Source organism: Talpa europaea (assembly GCF_964194135.1).
Source record: "Talpa europaea genome assembly, chromosome: 9".
Classification (NCBI taxonomy): domain Eukaryota; kingdom Metazoa; phylum Chordata; class Mammalia; order Eulipotyphla; family Talpidae; genus Talpa; species Talpa europaea.
Window position 1 is genome coordinate 35,743,474 of NC_140076.1, and position 27,701 is coordinate 35,771,174.

Sequence of the window (27,701 nt, forward strand, 5' to 3'; positions counted from 1 at the left end):
ACTCTCACAGGGATTCATTATTAAAATAGGGTCAAAATTTTTTAACCACCTCAAGGTAGCAGATGATTTGTCAAGTTTTTCCTAGTTTTTAACTATTAGAGTAAATAAATGTAAGATAAAAACTTGGATGTAAACTATCTTAAAGTGTGATCATCTGTGTAGGTCTTGAATATCTCCATACCCAGAAAAAATACTCACAAATGGCAAATTACAAGACAACCCTACAATTTCTAAATCAAAGTAAAAAGTATTTTACACACATTCAAAACCCCAAGACCTGTGCCCCTCTGGCAAATTTTTTTCACTGAAACATAACAGATGATTTAATTTAGCCCCAGAAAAAGCAATTGAATGAGTAGATATAGAACATAAGCAAAAGCACAAATAAATAGATCAGTCAGTAGGTCCAATTTTAATTAGCAATGGTAAAGATGGTCCAAAGTCCTCAACAAGAACATAAAATGGCTGAGTGTGAAAGATTTGCCAGTGAAATGACATTATAATCAAAGACCCCTACTACTTTTAATACTGATGTTATTTTAATGTGCATACACATTTTTTATATTGTATGAACACATACATTTAAATATCATAGCACCGTAATGTCTAACGATAGTCATTTGGGAAATTTTACATGGATATGCCTAAGAACAAAATAATTAATAAAAAACAAACCCCAGGCTTATAAATAGGCTTCCACATCTTGTAAAAAATAGCTCCATCTTAGAATGGCCTCAGTGTTCTTAATTACTTAAAATGACAATTACTCTAACTTGACATTTATGTTCAAAATGCTATATTCAAAAAGATATGCACATGACAATAAAATTCTTGAAAATCAATGAGCAAAGAAATGATAAACAGCATAAGATTTAAAACAGCAAACTGACATGAACAGCAAATTGATAAGCATTTGGCAGACTACATAGTATACTGCAAAACTAAGTATGATAGAAAGTAATGTGAAAATCCTTCGACATTCATCAATATAATCAAGATAGCTGTGATGACATACAAAATCACTATTTTTAAATTAATGTGCTTCTTTTAATACTAGAAAATATAGAAAAGTAGAGGAAAATTTTCAAATTTTCTGTAACTATCATGAGATAAAGAAAATCAATATTTTGATTCATTTCCTTACAGTCCTTTTGTTCCTTTTTCATCTAGTTGAATATTACTGCCTGCTAATATTATGTACTATTTTCTACTTAATCATAAAAAAGCATCTTCTCAAGTGATTTCAGATTTCAGAGTGATAGCCATGGGAATATTTATACAAAATCTACTATCTACAAATAACAAAGCAAGGACAACTGACAATTTCCTAATAATGGGTTTCTAAATATGGGTATGTATATATTTTAGGGCTCATACTGAAAAAAGCTTAACAGGAATATCCAATTAGTATATGGTTATCTAATAGTGTGGAATAAGACATGTATATCAAATAACTATTTTGTCAATTAGCATTTATTTAACACCAGAATGGGTAGGTAGAACATGACAAAGCCAAATAGCAATCTAAATCTAGCAAGCTATAAATAGTTTGTGAGAGGACTTACAAAGTATTCCTCCTTCACAGCATCGTATTATATACAGTATATGGACAAGGAGGTAGAAGGAAGGTAGTAGTTAAGGAATCACCTACATCAAAATTACTAGGAGGGCCTGTTAAAATAAATGTTTCTAGGTCTTGCCCAGATCACTGTTTACACACATTTATTTCTCCCAAATAATGTCTGTTTGGTCTCCTGAAATCAGCTTATTTAATTACGAGTAGATAACGGAAAGAAATATTCTTATACCAGAACTAACTGAAAATAGAGACTTCAGTCGTTATAGGATTTAAAAGGTATTATTGATAGGTATTAAAGGCTATGTTATTACAGCAATTATTAGCCATATTTCCCCCAAATTTTCCATGTAGAAATTGGTTTTATAGCTGACATAAGAAGACCTAGATTAAAGTTTAAATTCTAGGCAACCTCCCCCCACCCCAGAGTTATGGTCAAAACTAAAAACTGAATTTAATGAGTCACTGAATTATAAAAAGATAAAATATAGCTTGTGATAATCTGTTAGGTTGATTACAATAGTTGTTTTTTTTTTTCCCCAAAAGATTTATTTATTTATTTATACAAGCACTGGGTACAGTCAGAAGCGCAGGAGGGTGAGAGAATTCACCAGAGCCAGAGTGGACAGCAGATCAGGCAGACTGAAGAAGTACACTGCTGAGGGGAGCAGCAGGCAGCAGGAGAAGTCTGTCGCACCATGTGGGACCCTCGCCGGAGGCCAGGGATCGAACCAGAACTGCAGAGGCTGTGGGCAGCTTTGCAACCCAGGGCTCAACTGCCGCGCCACTGGGGAGGCCCACAATACAGTTTTAAAAGAGCCCACAGTTCTCTAAATAGACAGATTTTTACAATGGCTTTAGAATACTGGAGAGCATTCAAAAGGAAGGCAACAAATAAGTCAGTTGACATTCTTCCCCACACATGCATGACTTTAGGATGTGAGTGTATATGAAGTCAGGCTTATGTACTTTTTTTTTTTACTTTTTTCCCCAAAGCTTTATTTATTTATTTATTTATTTATGCATACAAGAGCTGGGGTACAGGCCAGAGGTGTGGGGGGAAGTGAGAGGATTCACCAGAGACAGAGCAGGGAACAGAATAGGCGGATTGACTGAAATATACTGCTGAGGGGAGCAGTGGGCGAGTCAGGAGAGGTCTGCTGAGCCATGTGGGTTGCTACCTGGCCGGGGATCAAATTCGTGTTCCAGAGGTTGAGGACAGCTTCATAGGTTGCATCTTAACCCCTTACGCCACCAGGGAGGCCCTGTACATTTCTTGTCATAAAATCTGTTTTTTTTAAAAATCATTGTTCTGCTAATGTAGAAAGATAATAACAATTCTCAAGTCACTCAGAATCATAAACTCTTATAATTTTAAAAGATACATGTCTGGAGATCCTAAATCTGTTCACATATGATCTACCAATGATAACCTATTCATACTCATAAATCAAAATTTCCAGGAGACTAAGAATCTGTGTTTTTAACAAGTATCCTGGACTTCCTTAATATCATATAAACATGAGATACTCTATATTAGAATTCTCTCCCATTCCTCTTTCCTTGCCATCCTACATAATAGAATCATTTCCAATTTACTACTTAAGCACTTTCCTTTCTACTTCCAAACTTGATTAGGAAAACAAGTAAACATAACTAGGAAGAGCTTTGGGTTCCAAATTGAGACTATAACTATGTGACATTAGGTAAATCAACAATTTCCATAAAGTGGGATCAGGGAGACACTTCTTTATTTTAAAAAGGAAGTGGTTAGTCTAGATAGCATTTCCCAGAGTATATTCTGTAAAATATTAATAGATATGCTCTATAAAGAAGGTTTCTATAGTTAAGTGATTTTGGTAAATGCTAAGGATTTACCAAGGAAGGACCTCTTTGAAGTTTTATTATGCCAATATGCATTATAAATTTCTAGGTGAGAAACAGAGTATGTTGGTTTTTCTACAATTTTTTCCAAATTTATTTGGCAAAAACAACTTTTTTTTTTAAAGAAGTACTATATTTTATTGCTTGTACCTTCACAATGGAGAAAGGGCACGATTTATTTATTTTTTAAGATTGGAAATTCTTTTTTATTTTTACTTGTTTAACTGAGATAATGTTGGGGTATACCATCAGGTATTACCCCCATAGTGTGTCCACCACCAACTTACCCGTATTATACCACTATAGACCATTGTGCTAAGAAATATGATTTAAAAACAATTTTATCTTAAAAAAATTACTTTAAGAAAAATAATTCATTTTAGCATTACTTATAAAGTTAAAATAAATGTTGAAAAATAGGGATAAGATTAGGATAAAATCCCTACTTTAATATATATGGCATTGTGTAATCTTATATTTAAGTTCTTGGGAGAGGAGAACACAGATCCTGTGGACTTATACATTCCCCTAGAGTACTTTAACACAATGTTTATCATATAATAGATAAGAGGTCATTTTTACACTATCCTTCTCTTTTATCCCCTTAGGGTAAAATAAAACCAAGAAAAAAAAGGAGTGGGGCGGGGGAGATACAAACAAATCTGGTTTCTTAGGATGATTAAAAAACAACAACAAAAATGGGAGCAACTATCTTTAAGATAATAATTCTGCAGTTCACAAACAGTGCATGTCAGAATTTCCTGAAGAGCTATTACCCAGACCATCTTTAGATTTGCAGCAGATCTGGTAAAGTAGAGCCCCTCAATTTGCATTTCTAACAAGTGTTCATTGGATTAATGCTGATTTGAGGTATCACTTTGAGACATGACTGTAATTCTGCCAAACATAATCTTACCTTCTTTTTTCTTCTATTCTGACATGGTCTCCCACTCCACTGAAAACAAACCTATTTGTCTTCTTTTTCTATTCTAAATCACTGTTTCAGCTATTTTTTTTTTTTTTGGTTCATTTGTAAACAGATGGGAGGTACTATTCTCATCTTCTAGGTAATATGGAGATATAAAAAATGTTTAAAAATTTACAACTTCCATGTATATTTATTTAGTTAGCACTCATAATACTAATAAGTAGGTTGAGCAGTGCTTACATTTTAAAACATTACTAGTATTTGTTTCTTGACGATATTTTTTGTTGATAAATTTTAATTGTAAAATGCTCTTCTTCCTCTGTCCTCTTCTGGTGATCTATTATTTTTTTCTATTTAAATCACTAATCTGAGTTTTTGGACAAAGAATGCAATATAACTGATGAAAAGACATTGGCATAAAATATTGGCACAAATTATTATCAAAAAGAACAATGTATATTATTTTTATTTTCGTGACAAGACAAAGTTGGAGAGGTTTAGTGTCACAAACCTAGTTAACAGCCAGTATGTCCCATAAAGGACAGCAGAGAAGTCAAAGAGGAGGCAGGGAGGAAACACAAATTTACATACACAACAAAAGCAAAAATGAGGATTGAAAAATAGAAATTTTGAACAAATTATAGATTTGAGCTCAGAATTCACAGTTTTGTCTTCTTCTAGAGGGGCTTCAGAATCAGACTGCATTTAATTCCTAGTTCTGCCTGGTGATAGGACATAATGTGAACTTAGATTATGCACTGATATTAGTTATATTGCCGATATTTATTGCACTAAAAATGAACTGTTTTCAAATTTCACACACAAAAAGTCTGATAAACCAGCTGGTTTCCAATACAGCCCAGGAATTACATTAGATATTCTAAAAATTAGATTATATAAATTCTTTCAAAGAAAATTTTCCATTACATTAGAGAATTTTGAAAACTTCACTTCTATCTTCTCATCAATAACAGTACTTTAAAAAAAAAGTATCTGTATTGTATTAAATTCTATGCTAGGTATTTGTCACATTTCTTACTTAATCTTCACTACAACTCTCTATAAAAAGTATCTCTCCAATTGATAGCTGAGAAAAATGATACTAAGAAAAGTTAATGGATTTACCAAGGGTAGTAAGAGAGAGTAGGAGGAGCACAAGAAGCTTGAGGTCTATTTTACTAAAAACCCAAACTGCCTCCCACTGTAACACAGCATCTTTAGATGAATTTTTTCCCAGCTCAATTGTTTGATAAGATGCCTTATTTGGAGGAAGAAAAAAAAAAAAAGACCATTCAATTGAAATTTTTTAAATAGGGAGCATCTATTTCTTCAACACTGCCTACCAGAAATTAGAAAGGTGACTACTTTTACAATTTCTATCTGGGTTGCTTTTTAAACTTCAAAATAAATAATCATCTGTATCTTATTATAAAATATGACAGAGGTTATATGCAGATGCTTTCTTAAACTCTAACTGCTAAACTTAAATGAGAGGCATTTGGTACAATCTGAAAAATATTCAGTTCAATTAAAAGTAATTGATGCATGGTGAAATAATTCTTCCCAAAGCTGCTGTAAAATCTTCAAAAAAATAAAGCTACTTAATAATTTTCATCTCCTACAGGCTAGAGAGAAGCATTATTGCATATTAAAAATTGGAGTGTAGTTTTCCCAGAGGTAAAAGAAAGTTATTAAAACAACCTATTTATTGTTGATATAACTATCCATTTGTGCCACACAAAAAGTAACAAATTTCAGTACATTAAAAGAAAAGCTAATTAAGGTATAATTAGTATTTTCTGTATTTTGATAATTAGGGGTTAGTTGGCTATTCCTTTTCAAATTTCTATTTGATGCACCCCGACAATCCCTTTAATGAGCAACTAACGCTATTGAATCCCTCATGGCAGAGGAGTTTAGTGACCACTACTACATTACTTTCATTTATCACTGCCTCTTTACCTATAAATTAATCTAGCCCTGTAGCTATGTTGATCTACTTTATATCAATTTCTTCATCCATATCAGCTGAATATGTATGGCATTAACCTCATTTGCTAGTTGAGAAAAGCAGAATTAAAATGAGATCTAATTTCTCGTGCACAGCACAATTTCAAAACTGCCTGCTAATTTCCACCACCTGTCAGTGTGAAGAGCCTTTACTTTCTTGTAATTAAATAAAACAGTATATTTTTTTAGCAGCTCTGAAAAATGCTAATCTTTCAAAAGTGTTCAGTGATCATTAATCATTAGGACAGTAAAGGAGCCTTACTCAGAATGCTCATTTATCCTTTGTTTAAGCTAAAAAAAATTTTTGGCCTTTTCACAGCAAAGAAAAAAATAAAAGTACCAGATTGAATATTAGGATTAACTTTTAAATATTGAAGTTTCTATTTATCTGGTTTAGTGCCACATGGTGGTTAAGAGGCTTAACATTACAAAACCTAAAAATAGCTAGTTTGATAAAGTAAGAAAATATAATAAGCACACAGTAGTCTGAAATCAGTAGGAATCTAATAAATGCACACTGCATCCATCTATGTGTAGTAGAACCTGTGTTTATAAGGCTTAGACTTTCATTGGAGAATAAGTTAAGCAATATATTTAAACAACTTTATTCAATAAACTACCTACTATGCTATCTATTAAACTATTACCTAAAAGTATCATTTGAACAAATGTAATGCCACTCAGGTTTAGAGAAAGTTAAACACTTTTGTTTCTTACTGGACATCAAAATATAAAATAACCAGTAGGGAAAAATCTGGAAATATTACTTATTATTGCAATATAAAAGCTTCCAAATTAATATTTTATTGTAGTTCTGTATTTTTTCTAACATTTTAATTGTTATTGTTTATTTAACATCATTGGAAACAGGCTACATATGTGTAAATTAATAAATGGGCTGTAATTCTGGTTCCCATTCATGTGTATTTTTCACTAAGTCTATCTGGTCAATTGTCGATTATTCCTCCCAATAATTAGATAAGAACATGAAGTAGCCATAAACAGAATTATTTGAGAAACAAATACACACAAAACACACACCCCAGTATACTATTAAAATATTTAAGATCAGGCTCACTGTCAGGCTAAACATACCTATTATTCAAATTCTAATATCCATAGGTCATAATATCCTATGACTACATTCTAACACTTATTCTACAAAAAAGCATAATGCATTAATTAGTACATGAGTGATTAAATATTTAACACAAATAACTTTTAAAGAATTAATAAATGACTGCAGTTAAAATGACTCATAATGTTCCTCATTAAGTTTTGGAAAAAACATCTGACATTATAAGATCACTACCTTGTAACTTTTGGAAATATTTCAAACATACTTATAAATTTGTAAATAAAATGACTTTTCTTATCATTTAAGTTGATCATGAAGTTATCATAATGAATAATAGGTATTAAGCAAGCCGTGAAGCAAATAAAAAAAGATGTGGGATGGACTATTTATAATATTGAGTAGCTTCAGGGTTTCTGCAGCAGAGGTAGGATACATTCTATCTCATCCTAATTCTCCTCAAGCAAGCTACTTAAAGAAATTATGAGCAGAGGAATGAAAATACTTTTAATATGTAGTTGGAGACTGTCATTGATAACTACTTTGACATTAAATAAGAAGATAACCAACTTTAGCACCAACATCACAGGTGAACACATTATTAATAGAAATTCAGTAGAAGATATGCATATACCTCTAACATTGAAAGGTCTCAATGATATATACTCACATGAGGCCTTTTAAGCAACTCAAATTTTTTTAGGACAGCAAATTCTATCCTAAAATTCCAGTAACAAATTTTCCATTACCATCTTACAAAATGGTCAATGAATGATTTGGCATTGTCTGAAATTTGCAGTCACCCACCATTATCCTAGAAGCAAGGACTTATCAAATAAATGCAGACATTTTATAGATATTGTCAGATAGATAGATATAGATAGGCAGGCAGACAGACAGATGAACTGATCATGAACTGCGGACATAATTTAAATTATGGGAAATTGTTCTCAGGCCAATTGCATACTGTAAGTCTCGCCTTTTGATTCGTGGAATAAGATCATTATATACATGGTTTCCACAAGATTCAATTACTACTAAGAAAACTACACACCAATGAGGGATAAGAAAAAATCTTCGAGTTGTAAAAGTTAATAACTAAAACATCTAAATTGAGAATGTATTTAATGCTGAAAACTCTTCAAAGATACAGCGTAGTAACCGACCACATAACATTTTGTTACTCCTATCTATAATCTTTTAGAGTTAGAAAAATTTCAACTATCAGGCATAAGGTAGAAGATTTATGAATCATCATCAGAGAAATTATTACCTCCCACCTTACTTATAAAAATTAATCATAGAAAACAACCCAATCAAAAATTGGGCAGAGAGGGGACACTTTTCCAAAGACAACATATAGATTGCCAAGAGCCATGTGAAAAAAAAATGCTCATCTCCACTTTCATAAGGGAAGTACAAATGAAAACCACAATGAAATACTATCTCACAACTCAGAGAATGACCCATATCAAAAATATCAGAAACAAGAAATGTGGGTGAGAATATTGGTAGGAATGTAGATGGTCCAGGAATGTTGGTAGGAATGCATACTATGGAAAACAGTATGGAGGTTTCTAAAAATAGATCTACCATATGATCAAGCAATTCCACTCTGAGATACCTACTCAGATAATGAAAGACACTAATTTGAAGGGCTATATGCACTCCTCTGTTCATTGCAACATTATTTACAATAGAAAAGTTATGGGAATAACCTAAGTGACCAGGGCAGATGAATGGATTAGAAGTAATGTGGTATAGATGCACAATGGAATACTACTTAGCCATCAAAAAGATAAACACATATCATTTATGGCAACATGGGTACAACTGGAAAGGATTATGCTAAGAGAAATATATAAAAAGGAGAAAGACAAATACTAGATGATGACACTAATATGAGAGATATGGAGAATGAAAACAAAAGGTCAGACAAAACAAAGCCAGTAAGAATTCCTAGAAGTCTGACTGTGGAATTAACACTAAAGTTGGGGAGAGGAAGGGGAAAAAATAAATTGGAGAGGGGGCACAATATACTCTGGTGGAGGGGCTGAGTATGCCCTGGTGGTGGGTATGTTGTGGTAACATGCATCTGAGGATGCCTCTGCCTCTAAATCACATACAGTGTTTTATTTTTTATTTTATTTTTTTTTATATAGAGGCATGTTTTATTTATTTATTTATTTGGTTGGTTGGTTGTTCGTTTTGTTTATACATGCACTGGGTACAGTCAGAAGCACGGGAGGGTGAGAGAATTCACTAGAGCCCGAGCAGGGAGCAGAGCAGGCAGAAGGACCAAAGTACACTGCTGAGGGGAGCAGCGGGCGGCAGGAGAGGTCTGCACGCCATGTGGGCCCCTCCTCCGGGTGCCGGGAGCAGCCGGGGATTGAACCGGCGCTGCAGAGGAAGCGGGCAGCTTTGTAACCCAGCGCTCAACCGCTGCGCCACCGGGGAGGCCCCACATACAATGTTTTAAACCAATGTCACCTCAATAAAAAAATAACTGAAATTCCTATCAAACCACAAAATACCCCCAACAGTCAAAGCAATCCTGACAAAAAGAGGAAGAATGGTGGTATCATATTCCTAGACATCAAACTATATAACAAAATAATAATAATCAAAATAATATGATACTGGAACAAAAACAGACACAGAAACCTATAGAATAGAATTGAGAGTACAGAAATAAACCCACACCTACATGGACAACTAATACATGATAAAGGAGCCAAGAGGATACATCAGAGAAAGAAAAGTATCTTAAATAAATGTTTTTGGGAAAAGTGTAAGGACACATGCAAAAAAAAAAAAAAAAATCCTCTAATAACACTTTACCAAAAGAGACAGATTAAAACACATTTACATAGTAAATGTGAAAGCAGTCTAGAATCAAAGTTTGAAAGGTTTAAAATACTTAGCAGAGAAAATCCCAAAAGTCATTATTACACTCAAATATCACAAGTTGGTCACAAGTAATTTCCTTTTAAAACTTGCATGATATATGTTCCACTAAAATATTTACAAATAAATAAATGTTTACTGTTTAAAATATTTTAAAGTTGTTACTTAGTTTTCACCAAAGTGAAAATTCTAGACTACAATCTTACACCATACGCAAAAACTGAATCCAAATGGATAAAAGTCTTAGATGTAAGACCCGATACCATGAAATACATAGAAGAAAGCATAGGTAAAACACACCAAATGGGCTTCAGTGATGTCTTTGTAGATTTGTCTCCATTAGCAAGAAAACAAAAGAGAACATAAACAATTGGGACAACATCAAAGCTTCTGTACAGCAAAATAAACAATCACTAGAACAAAAAGATACCTTATTGGATGAGTGAAAATATCTGCACACTATATATCTGACAAGGGGTTGATACCCGAGATCTACAAAGAAGTCATACACCTCAACAAAAAGAAAAGAAAAACAATAAAAAAAATAGACAGAACTACTAACTGGACACTACTCCAAAGGAGACATACAGATGGCCAACAGGCACCTGAATGGCCCCATATCAATAAGACAAGAAACAGGGGCCTCCTGGCAGTGCAGGGCTTAAGTCTCATCACTATCTCAATCATCAGTGCGGCCTGAGTTTGATCCCCTGGCCAGGGAACTAACACACAAATGGCACAGCAGACCTCTCCTGTCTTGCCCACTGCTCCCTTTAGTAGTGTATTTTAGTAAATCTGCCTGTTCTGCTCCCCATTCTGTCTCTGGTGAAATCTCTCACCCTTTCCCACACCTCTGGCCTACACCCCAGTTCTTCTATGCATAAATAAATAAGTCTTTAAAAAAAGATGAAAAACAACAAATGTTAATGAGAATGTGCAGAAAAAGGAACCCTCATACAATGTTAGTGGGAATGTAGACTGGTCTACATATGGAAAAAGAGGATGGAGATTTCTCAAAACCTTAAAAATACATCTACCATATGATTCAGCAATTCCACTGACAGGTATGAAGGGATATATGCAGCCCTACAATCATTGTAGCACTATTTGCAAAAGCCAAGTTGTGGAAACAATCTAGGACAATTAAGATGTGGCATATACATACATATACATATATGGAAAACTACTCAGTTAGTTAAAAAAACATGAAATCTTGTCATTGTGACAACATGGAAGGGATAATGCTAAGTGAAATAATTCAGAAGGATAAAGACAAATACCAGATGGTTTTACTATATATTGAATATAGAGAAACAAAACAAAGGGTCAAATAAAACCCAACCAATAATAAACCCTAGAAATATGACTGTGGAACTGAGATTACTAGTTCCACCAGAGGGAAGAGAAGGGGTAGAAAAAGTGCAGAGAGAGTGAAATGGAGGACTTCCAGTGTGGTGGTAGTGGTTGTGGGGTGGTAACATATACCTAAAAAGCGTGATCCTATACCTATAAATCATATACATGTTGTGAAAAACATTACCTCAATTTAAAATAAATAAATAATAATGCATAAGGAGAACAATTTTAAAAATGTCATTTAGTTTTTATAGACAGTCGTACTTTGTGCATTTTGTCCACATATAAAATTTCATAAATCTTCATAACCATTAAAATAAATAGAAAAAATAACTTTATGAAGTAATCACAAAGAATCATTATTTTGATATTTTTCCAGGGTCTACTATAGTGATCGGCACAAGGGAGACACTAAGTGTTTTAACAAATGTATATATGAAGAAATACAAAATCTCTTATGATTTGATGCCAAATAATGGTATATTTGATGTGATTAATAATAAAGAGTAAGAGTTGGTTTTAAACAATCTAAGTCTACATACCTTTCCAATTTAAATCCTGTATTTCTCCAACTTACACCTAATTCCAATTACAGGCGGCTGGTAAGATTTTAACTAAGTTTTTCTGCTTCAAATCTCCATTTCTAGTACTTAATGATCTTGAACTGACACGTAAATGTACTTCGGGAGTTAATACTTAAAAAGTGTAACTTGGCAAATCTATCTGTAAGGCAATCCCATTTGAAAAATGAAATAACTAGGACTTTAGTCTCCTTTTCTTAAAACTGTTAAAAACAGCATGAAATGTTTGGCTTTTCAAACCTAGTATATATTATCATATAAGATGAATTAGGTAGAAAAGGATATAAAGAAATAATCTTTTTTTCAAAAGAATCTATTTGAATACCTAATATTTTATATATGTATTAAGTATATGAAAATTTAAAGAACAAATCCCTGAATAATAAAACAATCTAACAGTATAAGCATTAATTTGAACTTAAGCACTAGTCATTCTCTAAGATGTAAAACCTAAATCCTCTAATAACACTTTACCAAAAGAGACAGATTAAAACACATTTACATAGTAAATGTGAAAGCAGTCTAGAATCAAAGTTTGAAAGGTTTAAAATACTTAGCAGAGAAAATCCCAAAAGTCATTATTACACTCAAATATCACAAGTTGGTCACAAGTAATTTCCTTTTAAAACTTGCATGATATATGTTCCACTAAAATATTTACAAATAAATAAATGTTTACTGTTTAAAATATTTTAAAGTTGTTACTTAGTTTTCACCAAAGTGAAAATTCTATGCATGAGTTTTCTTATAATTGCATTTCTTAAATGTTTTCTCTAAAATTGTGTTATCAGATACAAAGATACATTTGCCAACAATCAAAACACAGCCAGGTATCTGGAAATAGCAGCAAGTACATTATTGTAATACTGCATGACACTTAGAGTTACAGTAGTCCACTGAAGTTATTGTTACAATTTATTTTTGTGTTTCATTATTTTAGTGCTTTCCTACTCAATTTACCAGTAACTGTTAGAAGATTCTATGCAAGAGGACCTAACAATTGTAGGGAGAGAATGCCATCTGCTGCTTCATGTGTGTACTCAACAGTAGAAGAAAAACTGGATAACAGGTAGAGCAATTACATAAAACAATTTGGGAATCCATACACAGACATGAAGCTTGAAAGCTGAAATACTTCTCATTTCTATTTCAGATTATTTGAAAATACTTCAAAGGGAACTTTCTATCTTAACCCAAGTTATTTCATTGAATTACAAAGATACAATGTGCCTCTTTATCACTAGTTTATAATGCCTATAAGCAAGGCTTTTACTCAGGTAGGGTGAGACAGATGTCCAAAGAAAAACATCACTGGCCTGACCTTAATAATAGTTATTTCCCATTTATGAATTACTATACTATCTTGCTTATACACAGGTGTCATATATAAGGTGACAATGTAATTTACCAAACAGGGACATTTTTGAGAATGAAAGGTGTAGCTATTAACTAACAGTTATGCCAGGACAAGTGTGAATTGGGATGATCTTAAGCAAATCTGGATGTACTGTCACTCTCATTAAAATTTGATATTACCTTCACTCTGTCTGGCTTCCTAACTCTCACAATGCCTTGAGAAGCTTTCAGAAAAGCAATCTGAAAATTTTTAGAAAATAGATAGATTCAGGAGAATGAAAGCAAAAAATAAATTGGGCAACTAGCATGGGAGTATACTACCAGACCACACAGTGCCCCAGTAAAAGTAGCTACTTGAAGGCAGCATGCCTTTTTATTTACTTTACTTTGTTAAACCATTTGAAATTCTTTTTTTAATATATTTATTACAATTGAAATTCTTTGACATTAATAAATAACTTCTTAGAAAAGGAAAATCCTTTTGAGAATTTATTCTAACATTTCCATGATATACTTTATTTGGAATGCTTTCCTTCTGATATCTGGCAGATGCTAAGTATTTGCAAAGAGCAAATTTGGAAAAGAGGGAGTGTGTGTGTGTATACATGTGTCTTGCCTATCTATAGTCTTGTGGTTATAAAGAAAAGAGAGGTACAGATCATTTCAGAGGGAAAAAAATTCTTCTGACTTTGTGACTAAATTGATAGGATGTCAAAACAGGGAGTGAAAAAAAAGAGAAAAATCTCTAACACGAACTTGCCTATTTCAAATTTTAAATCCTAACAGGGAATCCTTTATTCCTCCTCAATTTCTGATTCCTAGATTACAAGGTCAAAATTCAGGAATGTTCTATTAACATTATGGTTTAGCAGTTTCAGTAACTAGACAGACCTTTGTTGATCTATTTTTTTTTTTTTTAAAGATTTATTTATTTATTTATACAAGCACTGGGTACAGTCAGAAGTGCGGGAGGGTGGGAGAATTCACCAGAGCCAGAGCAGAGAGCAGAACAGGCAGAAGGACGAAATACACTGCTGAGGGGAGCAGCGGGCGGCAGGAGACGTCTGCGCGCCATGTGGGACCCTCCTCTGGTGGCCGGGGAGCAGCCGGGGATCGAACCGGCGCCGCAGAGGCCGCGGGCAGGTTCGCAACCCAGCGCTCAACCGCTGCGCCACCGGGGAGGCCCTGTTGATCTATTTTTAAAGTAAAATGTGGCAAGATCTAAACAACCACATTTTAACTAACTTTTGCCATTTCACTTATTGGTGACAGTTAATAATTAAACAAAGCAAAACTGATGGTTATGGTATGGTTGGCTTGAATTAATAAAGGGATTTTACAACAAAGCTCAAGCTGTACAATTTTTGATAAATATTCAGAAGCCAAAATACATGTGTATATGTGTGTGTTTCAAAAGGGTTTTTCCTTATACAATTTAAAATCCAATTTAAATTAAAGAAAATGGGATTTCTCTAACAATGGATGGACATCAAATACGAATATATAATATTTAAAATTGTTCTTAACAAACTTAAGACAATTTATAATTGTGGTAAATTATGCCATTTATCATATGAGATTAAAGAAAACACTAGTAATATTTATCAGAGAATAACTGATACAAAAATAAAAAGTGCTGTAAAAAACCTGACACACCCTAAGAGTCTATATTTTTAGGAGTTTTAGTGCTTAAATTGTACCCTAATATTTTTATTGATTGATCTATTTACACACAGAGTTTCTTAGCCACACTTTTGATAAGAACATTTTATTCCATGAGCATGATGGACTACTGCAATTGTGTTACTGAACTCCAGGACAGAGCATTTATGTACTTCAAAAACAATCCACACAGGAGAACTGGTGGAAATGTAGACTGGTCCAGTCCTTATGAAAATCAGTGTGGAGGTTCTTCAACAGACTAAAAATGGATCTGACATATGACTTATTTCCACTCCTAGGTATTTACCCAGAGAATACAAAAACACTAATTTGAAAGGAAGCTTGTACTCCTATGCTTGTTGCAGCACACAGAATAGCAAGCTATTAAATGACCAAAACCAGATGAATGTTCAAAATGTGATATATATACATCAATGGAATACTACCCAGCCATCAAAAAAGATAAACTCATGCCATCTGTAGCAACATGGATGGAACTAAATGAAATAAGGCAGGAGGAGAAAGATAAATACTAGATGTTGTCACTCACATGTGGAATATAGAACAATCAAATAAAGGGTCAGACAAGACAAACTTTAAAACGTATCCTTGAAAGCTGACCACAGATGGGATGCATACAAAGTGGGAGGGGAAGGGGAAATAACAGGATGGCCGGGAGAGAGGACAATGGATTAGAGTGAAAGACTGTGGGTGCTCTGCTGTGGGAATGCTGTGGTGACTACACCCAAGAGGGAAATCCTATACTATCAAAACACTAACAAGGATGTAAATCAATGATATTAAAAAAAAAATCCAGAGTAGAACAACAAACTGATAAGTTTGTAGAGGCCTGAATTTGCTGTATCTTTCTGTCTGATAATATGAATTTCCAATGATGTGCACTGATAAGTATCTGCTTTCACTCATTTTGCTGGATAACTATACGATATGGAACCTCTTATCCTTTGTTACAGGAAATTTTCTAGTATTCTTTCCTTCCTTTTACTGGAACTTTTATTAATCCATTGATAAACTTCCTAGATTGTCTATTTTTTTTTTTTTTTACTTTTCTCTCATATTGTCCATTTTCATTTAACTTCCTGCATGCTTTTGCCACTTTATCTTCCAAATCTTCTAGTAAGATTTAACTTCTGCTATCACTTCATTTAATTTCAAAGAACTCTTTCTTCCTCACTGAATTACTTTTCTATAGAACCCTGTTCTCTTTCCATGGTTACAGCATTCATTTGTTTCATTTTTTCCCCCAATTTCACATTTCTATTTATTTTTCTCTCAGATTTTCAGGTAAGAAACTTTCCTCAAAAGGCAGACAGTTACTAATTGTGTGTTCATTTCTTAGAACGAGTCACTTAAGAATGAATAGAAGCTCTTTGTTCATAAAAAGGCTTGTCATCCAGTACATTTTGCCATAGGGTCAGAGGGTAGTAAAGCTGATTTTTGAACTGGGGATCCTACATGTCTTTATATGTAGATCTATCTCTTAAATAAGTTTCTTAATCTTAAAAGCATTTCACCAATCTCCTACTTTGCAGTGTTATGCTAGCAAGAGTTGAGAAGTATCCAGGAATATTTTCAGTCCAGAGTTTCATTTTTATCCCCAGACGTTCAAACGTCTACAAATATTTCCCTGTCTACTACAAGAACTGGGGTAAAGTCCTAGTTTGCTAGACTGGGTAGTTAATGGTCATGGGAATCCAACGAATCCTAATACACACTTTTAATCATTTCTCCTATTTTCAGTCACATGCTGACTGAAAGGCAGCATTCAAAGGTATTTAGCATCTCAAATTCTGAGCTTCTTCAAGGATTTTGGTGAAAATCATCTTCATCTTCCTAATTACTGGTATCTTCCACAACAACCACTTAAGGTTCAGCTCCTTCAGGTACATTAAGACAGATACAACTTACACAGAGTTGCTAGCTTCAAGTCCTTTAGCATCTACGATTGCTCCCATTTTTTTTCCTTGTAAGTATTTCTTTCTATTCCTTTACTGTTATTACAGTATGGTTTCAAGATGGATAGGAGGATAAATATGAATATTCAATTTGCCATGTTTACCAGTGTGCTTATGACTTATTTTGTAGATTATTAAAAATTTCAAATATAGAAAAAGGAATATAATAATAAACAACCATTTAAGTGCACCATGCAGACTAAGAAATAAAACATTACAGATAAAGCTGAAGTCTCTTGTGCCTTTTCCCCAAATCTTATGCTTCTGTTCAACCAGATAATCATTATCCTGAATTTAGTATTTGCCAATCACATGAATAATCTTTACATTTTTACTTTATATAGAATTCATGGACATATATTCTCAATATATTTGACAGTGGGAGGGTCTTATAAAAATATAACTTTGTCATACAATAATGTGGAGGCTTTGTTTATATTTATCCAAAAGTGAATGCAGTTTAGATCATTTGTTTATATTACTGTATAGACTCCTACTGGATGACTAAACAACAATTTACCTATCCATCCTCCTGATAAGTTTCCTTTGTTTCACAATTACACATCTGGATTCTATGAATAAGTTTTTATAAAAAAAATTTCTTGAGGTATAACAGTGCATAGATCATAAATGAGCTCAGCACATTCTTGCATATGCACAGACTCGTATAACTCCCATGCAGATAAAAATATTTCCAGCGGTCCAGAATGCTCCCTTGTTTTCTTCCCCAGTCAATATAGTTAGTCTCGCTCCTAAAAGGTAACCACCATTCTGAATTCTGTCACCAAAAATTAGGTTTCACTGCCATTAAATTGTTAAATACAACCACAAAGTATATACACTTTTTATCATTTTTTACTCATCATCACTAAATTGATTATCATAAATTCATATAAATTCATCCCAATTTCTGCATAGAGCATAAAGTTTTCTTTTTATTGTTGTATATTACATAACATAACTACACATTAATTTATGTCTCCATTTGATTGTTGATGGACATAGGTTGTTTCCAGTTCTTGGATACTGTAAATGAAGCTGTTATGAACATATATGTACCCCTCATTTGGTGACTATATAAACTCACTTCCTAGTAAATACCTGACTGGACACTGCTGAGTAACAGGGTAGGCTATATTTAGCTTTAGTAGATATTACAAAATTGTTTCCAAAATGGTTACATCAACTGGCACTTCCATCAGCAATGTATAATAGTTTCATGTATTCCATACAATCAAAGTTTGGTTTAATGTCCTTTTCATTTTTAGCCATTTGGGGAGGTATGTAAGACTTATTGGTACTTTGATGGTGGGTATGGTATGAAAACACACATTTGAAGAGGTATGAATTTATATTCCTAAAACATATACTGTCTGTAAACTTTGTTACCCCAACTGAAAATAAAATTTTACAAGTGTGTTTTGTAGCTAGCATGTTGGACAGTTTTGTCTTCTTTTGAAATGTAGTCAAACAATCTCTGCTTATAAGATGGATTGTGTAATATACTCTAAATTTATTGTTATTATTGACATGTCTGCCAATTTACATTTTTGTTTTGTTTTGTTTCTTTACAGCAGTTACTTGTTTGTGTGTGTGTAGAAGTGGGATGTAGGTCACAGGTGTGGGGCGGGGTGAGAGAATTCACCAGAGTTAGAGAAAGGAGCAGAACAGGCTGATTTATTGAAATACATTGCTAAGGGGTACTAAGGGGAACAACGGGTAAGACAGGAGAGGTCTGCTGTGCCATCTTGGGGTTAGCTCATTAGGGATCGGACAAACTCAGGCCATAGAGGTAGTCTAGCACTGAGACTTAACCCTTAGGCTACCAGGGAGGCCCACATTTTGTTTCTTTTTGTCTTAAGTCTTTTTTTCTTCCCCTAGCCTTCTTCCACTCATTTTATTATATGTGAATATTTTCCAAAGTAACATTTAAATAATTTTTAATTTTTTTTTCCACTGTATATTTTTAGCTACTTTCTTGGTGGTTATCCCAGGGCTCACCATATATAACTTTTCAGAATCTATTTCAGATTTATATAACCCTAATTCAACTGGGGTAAAGAAATGTTATGCGTGTGGCATGGATGTGGAGAAAAAGGAACTCTCTTACAGTGCTAATGGGAATACAAACTGGTCCAACGACTATGGAAAGCTGTGTGGAGGTTCATCAAATTAAAAATGGAGCTAACATATGACCCAGCAATTCCACTCCTAGGAATATATCCAAAGAACACAAAAACATTAATTCGAAAGGAAACCTGCACTCCTGTGTTTACTGTAGCACTATCTACAATAGGTAAGATATGGAAACAACCTAAATGCTCAAAAATAAATGGCTGGATCAAGAAGATGTGGCATAAGTACACAGTGGAATACTATTCAGCAATCAAAAAAGATAAACTCATGCCATTTGCAGCAACAAAAAAAGATAAACTCATGCCATTTGCAGCAACATAGATAGAGCTGGAAGGGATTATGCTCAGTGAAACAAGTCAGAAAGAAAAAGTATAATACCAGATGGGATCACTTATAGGAGGAATATAGGGTAACCAAATAAGGGATCAGGGGAAAAAAAGAGAGAGAAAACTAGCAGGAAACTATAAATAGGAGATGGTTGGTAGGGAGGTGTCGGGGGAGGAGGAGGGAAAGGGATTAAAAGGAAGAGCACCAGAGACTGTAGTGATGGTTCACAGGTGACTGGGTGGTGGGAATTCTATGGGGACTATACCTGAGAGGAGAAATCAAACATTGTACAAAAATGAACAATGATGTAATATATATATATAAAAGGGGAAAAATAAAAAATATATTATCATCTCATTTACAAAAAAAGAAATGTTATGCCTATATAGTTTTATTACTTTTCCTCCCTCTTTCTAATACTGCTATTTGAGTTATAACATTTTACACCTATATATTACCACCCCACAAATAAATTATTATTACTCTAAGTAACTGTGTGGCTTTTAAAGAAGTTGGGAGGAAAAAAAGAAAGCAAGAATAAAGTGTTTGTTATTTAACATTCTTATTTATTTACTATTTCTGATTAACTGCAGAGTTAACATCTTGAGTCATTTTGCTGGTTCAAATCTTTGCTCCCACTCACCTTCTTTGCACTATTATTGGTAAATATATTACATATTACACCTTTATCTGTTACATGCCATCATTAAAGAATGGCTAAAATATATAATTATTTTATACTATTGCTGTTAAAATCACTTACGAGTACTGTATTTTATAATTGGTTAATTACTCTCACTGATTCTCTTTTTTTTTCACACAGATTCATGTGAATTCATCAGAGATCACTTGCTTTCAGTCTGCAATACTTTCTTTAGTACTTCTTACAAAGTAACTCTATTAGTATTGAATTCTCCCCATATCTGTCTATCTGAAAATGTTTTTAAGTCTTGTTTCTTTCTGAAAGATAGTTTCGTGGTAATGGAATTTTTTTTTTAAGATTTATTTATTTGTGCATACGAAGAGCTGGGGTACAGGCCAGAGATGCGGGGGGTGAGAGGATTCACCAGAGACAGAGGGGGAGCAAAACAGGCAGATCTACTGAAATATACTGCTGAGGGGAGCAGTGGGCGAGAGGTTTGCTGCGCCATTTGGGTTGCTTCCTGGCAGGCCAGGGATCGGATTACTACATAGTGGGGTGCTTAACCCCTTGCACCACCAGCGAGGCCCCCTGTAATGGGATTCTTGATTACCACAGTTTCTTTGACTCTGTTGCCCAACTGTTTCCTGGACTCCAGTTTCTAAAGAGAAAGTAACTATTACTCTTATAGGAGTCCCTCTGTATGTATGAGCAGTTTCTCTCCTGCTTTTTTTCTCTGTCTTTGTCATTCTGCACTTTTACTATTATGACTTTTTATTGTGGATCTCTTACGTTACATTTCTTTGATGTGTCTTTTCACCACACATGGTACATTTTAAGCCTTTATTACTTTAAATATTTTTTTCTGTTCCTTTCTGGATCTCTGTTCTAATACTCCCCCCACCAGGTACTTTATAATTTGTTGGTGTATGTAAGAGTGATTCAAGGTTCTCAGAAGCTCTTCTCCCAGTTCTCTGAATTCCATAATCTCTATCCATCTGCTATATAGTCCGCATGCTTGTGTCCCCCTAAACATATTCATATTAGAACTCTAGCCCCCAGTGGGATGGAATCAGGAGGTGGTCTATGGGAAGAGTATTAGGGCTAGATGAGGTCATGAGGGTGGGAATCTCATGATAGGGTCAATACTCATAAAAACAGAAAAAGAATACTGCTCTCTTCTTTAGATGTGCACCAAGGAAGGTAATGAGAAGACATGATCAGATAGAGAGTCCTCATTAAGAACCTAACATTTTGGATCCCTTATCTGGGATTTCTAGCCCCCACCAAGTGTGAGAAATAGAAATTTTCTCGTATAAGCCACCCAGTCAATGGTATTTAGTACAGTAGCCCAATATAAGTCATGATCAATCTCAAGTACACTAATTATTCTCACAGTTTAAGTACACTGGGAGTCTCTCTGCTAAACTTTTCATGCTAGTTATTCTATTTTCAACTACAGAATTTCTGCTTTTTTAAAATAATTTCTATGTCTTCATTTATGTTCTCTGTTTGACGACACATTATAATCATACCTTACTTTGCTTTGCTAAGTGATCTTGACAATATTGTTGTCTAATTGACAAAGCATGACATATACTTGTCCATTTATTTGGCCTCATTTAATTTCTTTTCACATTGCTTTGGAGTTTTCTGTGTACAGGTCTTTTGTATCTTTCATGAGATTTTTTCCTACACATTTTACGGGGTTTTAATATTATTGTATATGATATTTTTAAAATTCAATTTTACAGTTGTTTATATGCCAAAAATATACTTTAATATGTCCTGTACATATGTGAATGCCTTTAAATTGTACTGCTAGAATTTGTATTCTTTGGTCCAAGACTATACACATTTGCAACTTTCCTAGATATTACTATACTGTTTTCCAAAGAGACTTTACTAGTTTGGATTGCATGATCAGGGGATAGATTTGTTAACTTCCATTTTCTAACAAATACTTACTTTTGTCAGACATTTTATTGTCTCCATCTAATAGGTATGAAATGTATTTCACTATAATTTGTATCTCCCTGAATTCATGAAAAGATGGTTATTTTTTCATGTTCATTGATGTATGTGATTTCCACTTCTGTGAATTGTTCTTTCCTACTACATTGTTTCCTTATTGATTCATATCAGTTATTTATATGACTGAATACTGACTCATTTTATATTACATGTATTGTAAATATCTTACCTGTCTAAAGCTTGTCTTTCACTTCATTTATCATGTCTTTTGATCCACAGAAGTTTTTACTTTTAATATGGATAGAACTTATTAATCTTTCAGTTTAAAGTCTGGCCTTTCAATGTTAAAAAAATTCTTCTCTGTCCCTAAATTATAATCTCCTGTCTTTCATACTAACAGTCCTCTTACAGGGATTTGATTTTTGTATCCTATGAAGTAATAATACAAATTTTCACAGAGATATACAAAATGTCCCAGCAGCATTTAACAGTCTTTATTTTCCTTATTTATATACTGTTTTAATGCATAAGTAGTAAATTTTTATTTTTTTCTTTACCTACCCAACTCCCTCTTTAAAAACTTACTAGGGAAATGAAGCATCTTATTTGCCTTTGCATTCCTGGTCTTGTTATATGGTAGCTTCTTATTAATATTTATTGTATAATGAATAGGAACAGGCAAGAGGAAAAGAGCAGCACTAAACATCATGACACAGAGTAGAATATAGTTTCAAAAGAAAAGGCTGCAAAGGTAGACAATAAGAAGAAGTTCATTTTGTAAATAATGGGAAATTAGTATGAATTTTAGCAGAGAAATGGTACAGCAAGAAATGACTTTTTTGAAGACTGGCAAAGTTTAAAGTCTGAAAAAAGGAAGTATTATGACAATACACAGCAACACATACCTACTCTTCTAGAGGAGGGAAACACTGTTCTAACACTTAGGGAGTCAACTAGCAATATCTTGGAAAGCTAAAGATGCATACATTCCACAGTTGAGCAATTCCACTTCTAGTATTTGCCTTCAAGAAACTCATATACATTCATGAGGAGATCCACAATAAAATGTTTATCACATTATTTTAAAAATTAGAAACAACCCAAATTATATCAACAGAAAAAATGAATACATAAAGGCAATGGTAATGTACTGTAACTCCATTCAATCAATAAAATAACCAGAACTATAAATATTACTGCGGCTAATCTCAACAATGTTGATCAAAAAGGGCAAGTTTCTATATAATTTTATGTAATGTTAGTAATACCATGTTTTATTTCTAAACACATAGAAGAGAATAAAATCATTCATGAAAATAACACTAACGTTGGACAGTGATTACTTTTGGACAAGACGTGGAAGAAACAGAATCAGAGCAACAAAATGTTGTTAATGTTTAATTTAAAAAATATACAGATCCAAAACAAAGCTTTCATATTTGACAAAAGTGAAAGATGGGCTTATGAGAGTTAATATCATTGTTCTCTCTGGTTTTCTAATGAAGAAAAGATTACTCTGGTGGCACTGTGGAAAATGGAATGGCATGTAGAGAAAGCTCAATGAAAACAAAAAGGGGAGTCAAAATACTTTTGAAATCCAGTGAGAAATGACAAGCAGTAACAATGCAGATAAAAGGGGAAGAAGGAGTTTGAGAAAGGAGAACTGAGTGATGTCTGAAAATAAAATCTCTCAAGGTAGGTGACAGATCACAAATAAGAACAAGAACAAAGTGGAGATTCTGAAATCAAACCAATTGTTCCTAAAAATGGGAAAGTAGATGGCAAGTGCCTTGGAAGACAGATTTCCTGTTATAGAATCTATTGAGTTTGAAGGGCCCATTCATTATCCCACTGAATGACCCAACAGGAGGCAAAACAGAAAATTAGTAAGCAGCACAGATTTTGGTATAAGGTGTCCTGCGTTCACATGCAGTTTTAACCATGTGAATATATTAATTAACAATTCCAAGCCTTTGTATTGGTAAAAAGAACTATTTTCAAATAGTTTTGTGTGATATTAGATGCCTATTCCACGCTGAGCAAAGTCTCCAGCACTAACTATTCAATAAAAACCTAAAACTGATAATATGACTTTTCTTTCTCATTTACAAGACATACTTCCATTACTTAGACCACTCAGGACTCTTCAAAGATTCCACCTTGGGTCCTGAAACATTTATTTCTATGAATTATATTATTTTGCATACATAGACTTGTAAAATTTTCAAGATGCTCTACAGTATATCTTATTTAAAACTGATGAATAGCTTTATTTAAGTCAATTTCCAACTCAAGCATGTTATTACCTAAGTATTATATATGAGACAGATGAAATTCTTAAGAAATTCTACTAAACATATACATTAAACCATTGTCTCAAAGAAAGCATGCCAATAGTATGTCAGGCACCTACAGGTGATAACAATAAAAAGACAGAAACAGTCCTAACAACTTACAGACTATATATGTAATAAAGAATTACTACGCAGCGTAGTAAGTGTTAAAATGGGACATACAGTGCTTAGAAAACAGAGAAAAGGAACTCTCCTAACTTACAAGAAGAGCATTCTAAAGGACAGAGGGTTTGATGTGAAAGATAAATAGGAGTTACAATAGTAAGGCTAAGAGATGTCTGCTGGCTTATTCCAACATATAAGTATGATTAAGGCACATTTTAGGAAATAAAGTTTTCAAATACAACTCAAAAGAAATAGTATTCTAGGCAGTAGGAATATTCTATTCAAAGGCCCAGAATTGAGAATACTGACTATTAAAGAGCTGAAAACAGTTTAGTACATATAAAATATGGAATACTGAAGCATGAAATGTATAAAACACAGAAAAGAGACTGGAAAAAATTTTGTTAGTTATATAATTATGTGATTCGATTAAATAAGATAGTGTTTAAGAGCACTGAGCATAGTTTTTGGTACAAAATAAGTACACAATAAACATTATATGTTTACTATTAAGTAGCTCTTTCCCCTTTTTTGCTACAATTTGAAATGCAAGAATTCATTTACCAAAAAAATATTTTCCATCTAGTCCCTTAAGTTGGTAACCAGAAAATTAAAGAGAACATGAAAGTGTCTTAGAGACGCTGTTCTTTTATTTGTAAAATGGGAACAATAATATCAATATTGTAGATTATAAAGGACAAGAGAAAATGTAAAGAGTTCCTAGAAAAGTGCCAGCGTACACATTACGGACCCCCAGAATAGCTCCCACTAAGGCAAACAAGCCAAAGATAAAGAAAGGTATGAAACTTCTGCTTCATTCTGAGGTTATGCAATAAGAGTGCCTTAGAAATAAAACTTTAAGCCTAAAGTCTCCTTGAAAATAGGGTTAGATGCATACACCAAAATGCTAAAGTTATAAAAAGAATCTTGATTTTTTCTCTAATATGAAAACTTTCAAAAAAAACCTGATCTTTTATAACTTACTACTTTAAAAATTACCTTAAATTGAAACATATATGTAGATTAAAATATTTATACCTATTATATAAATAGGTCTCAAACAAAAATTTTCAAAAAATAACTTCCCAAATCCATTGCCCTAAGAGAACTAGTCTTATTTCATACATTTTTTCCAAGTACTTTAAAACAATAATTTGAAGGTTTCTCTACTCCACATTATATTGTTCTGCTTTAAGACTCAAATCAAATGGATATTGGATTAATTTTTCCAACGTATTTACTTTTGAAAAGGAAAACAACAAACTCTTTGAAAATATTTTTAAAGACAGTTTACCATAATTTGATTTATACTCAACCTTCAAGTATCACACTCTGCATAAATTTCATACAATGCAATTTTTGTCTGATTCTAATTATTTGTCATACTGTCAACTTAAACAGTTATTTCTAGATATTCCTTTTCTCTAATGTTATCATTCAATGACAGCTAAATTCCAAGTAAAATTTAGTGATATAAATCTTACAAAGAATAAAATATCACAGTATATTTGACAACAAAAGCATCATGTTATATGTCATTTTCTTAAAAAGCAAAGAAAATTTTACCTGAAATAAAGGATAACCTGAACAGAATCACAGAATCAAACAAATATTTTTTATACTACTACACAACTATTATTGTTCAAAAACCATAATAAAGGTTAAATTAAATTTCCCAGGAGAAAAAAGCTCCATTAAATATAAAAAACTTGTTTTAAAATTTTCAAATAGGAAATTTTTTTAACATTATTAAACATCCAAAGAAGATAGGATTATACTTAGGACTGGAAAGAGTAACTGTTCTCGGAGAGGCAGCAGGAGCAGAAGAGGGTGGGAAGAAGTGGGGGAGGGGCAGGAAGAGGAGGAGGGAGAATCGGGGAGGGACACTGGTAGAGAGAGGAAGTAGAGGGAAGAGGAAGATCAGGAAGAGGAGGAAGAACAAGGAGGAGGAAAAGGAAGAGGAAATGGGATCGAGAAGGAAAAGAAGATGAAGAAAAATAGCTCAAAGATTTTACACTGTATCACAAGTTTCACTAAAAATGTCAGAATTCACATAAATGCCCTCAATAATGTGAGGGCAGTTGCCTTTATCTGATGTTTATGCCCTAAAATACAGTACAGTTAGGCAAAATCTATTAGAGTATTTCATATAATCTTAGTTGTTTAATGACTAGCTTTGTGAAAAGTATTCACTAACTCTCCCAGTAACTGACAAACCTAGGCATAAAAGCAAATTAATTTTACACTGCGCCAATGTCAATCAATTTAAATAGATCAATTAAATTTATATAGAAAGTCCAAATATAATATTCAGCTTAAAGCTGTTAATATGTGGACATAATTCTTCATCTTCAACAATACTTTTTTAAGTCTCTAGTAAGAACCTACCTTTGAGGTTCTTTGCAGTTGATCGCCAACATATGTTTTACGAAACTGATCCAAGAACCACAGAATTGCAAGTTCTATCTTCTCATTAGAACACTGAGGCAATCCAGTATCCATTAAAGATATAAGCTGAAAGACTCTTTTCATGAAGGAAAAACGAAAGCTTCAGTAAAAATTCTTAAGAGAAAGAACATTAAAACATTTATTATCAAAGTAATGTAATATGTAATCATTGTAAAAGGTGGGAAAATACAAAAGATTACAAAGAAAATATCTTTATCGATCATCTGAAATCCTGCTGCTAAGAGATACTATCTAACACCTTTCAGTCTTTTATCCCAAGACATAACACACATATATATGCATACAAACATAATTACATACTTATTAAAAAATCTACATAAATATACAGATGATATATATAATATATAGATAAAAATCTATAATTGTTAAGTATAGTATATACAGC

At 33.2% G+C, this 27,701-nt stretch overlaps 1 protein-coding gene across 1 annotated transcript in view; it reads right to left on the reverse strand.

Annotated features, from left to right (window-relative positions):
* RANBP17 (RAN binding protein 17) overlaps nucleotides 1-27,701 on the reverse strand; it is a gene marked incomplete at both ends in the record, with an annotated part of 302,743 nt that overhangs the window by 194,279 nt on the left and 80,763 nt on the right. The window contains one exon of the mRNA XM_084242318.1: nucleotides 27,236-27,371. Within this exon, the coding sequence (XP_084098444.1) occupies nucleotides 27,236-27,371 (136 nt within the window). The remainder of the gene's footprint in view (nucleotides 1-27,235; nucleotides 27,372-27,701) is intronic.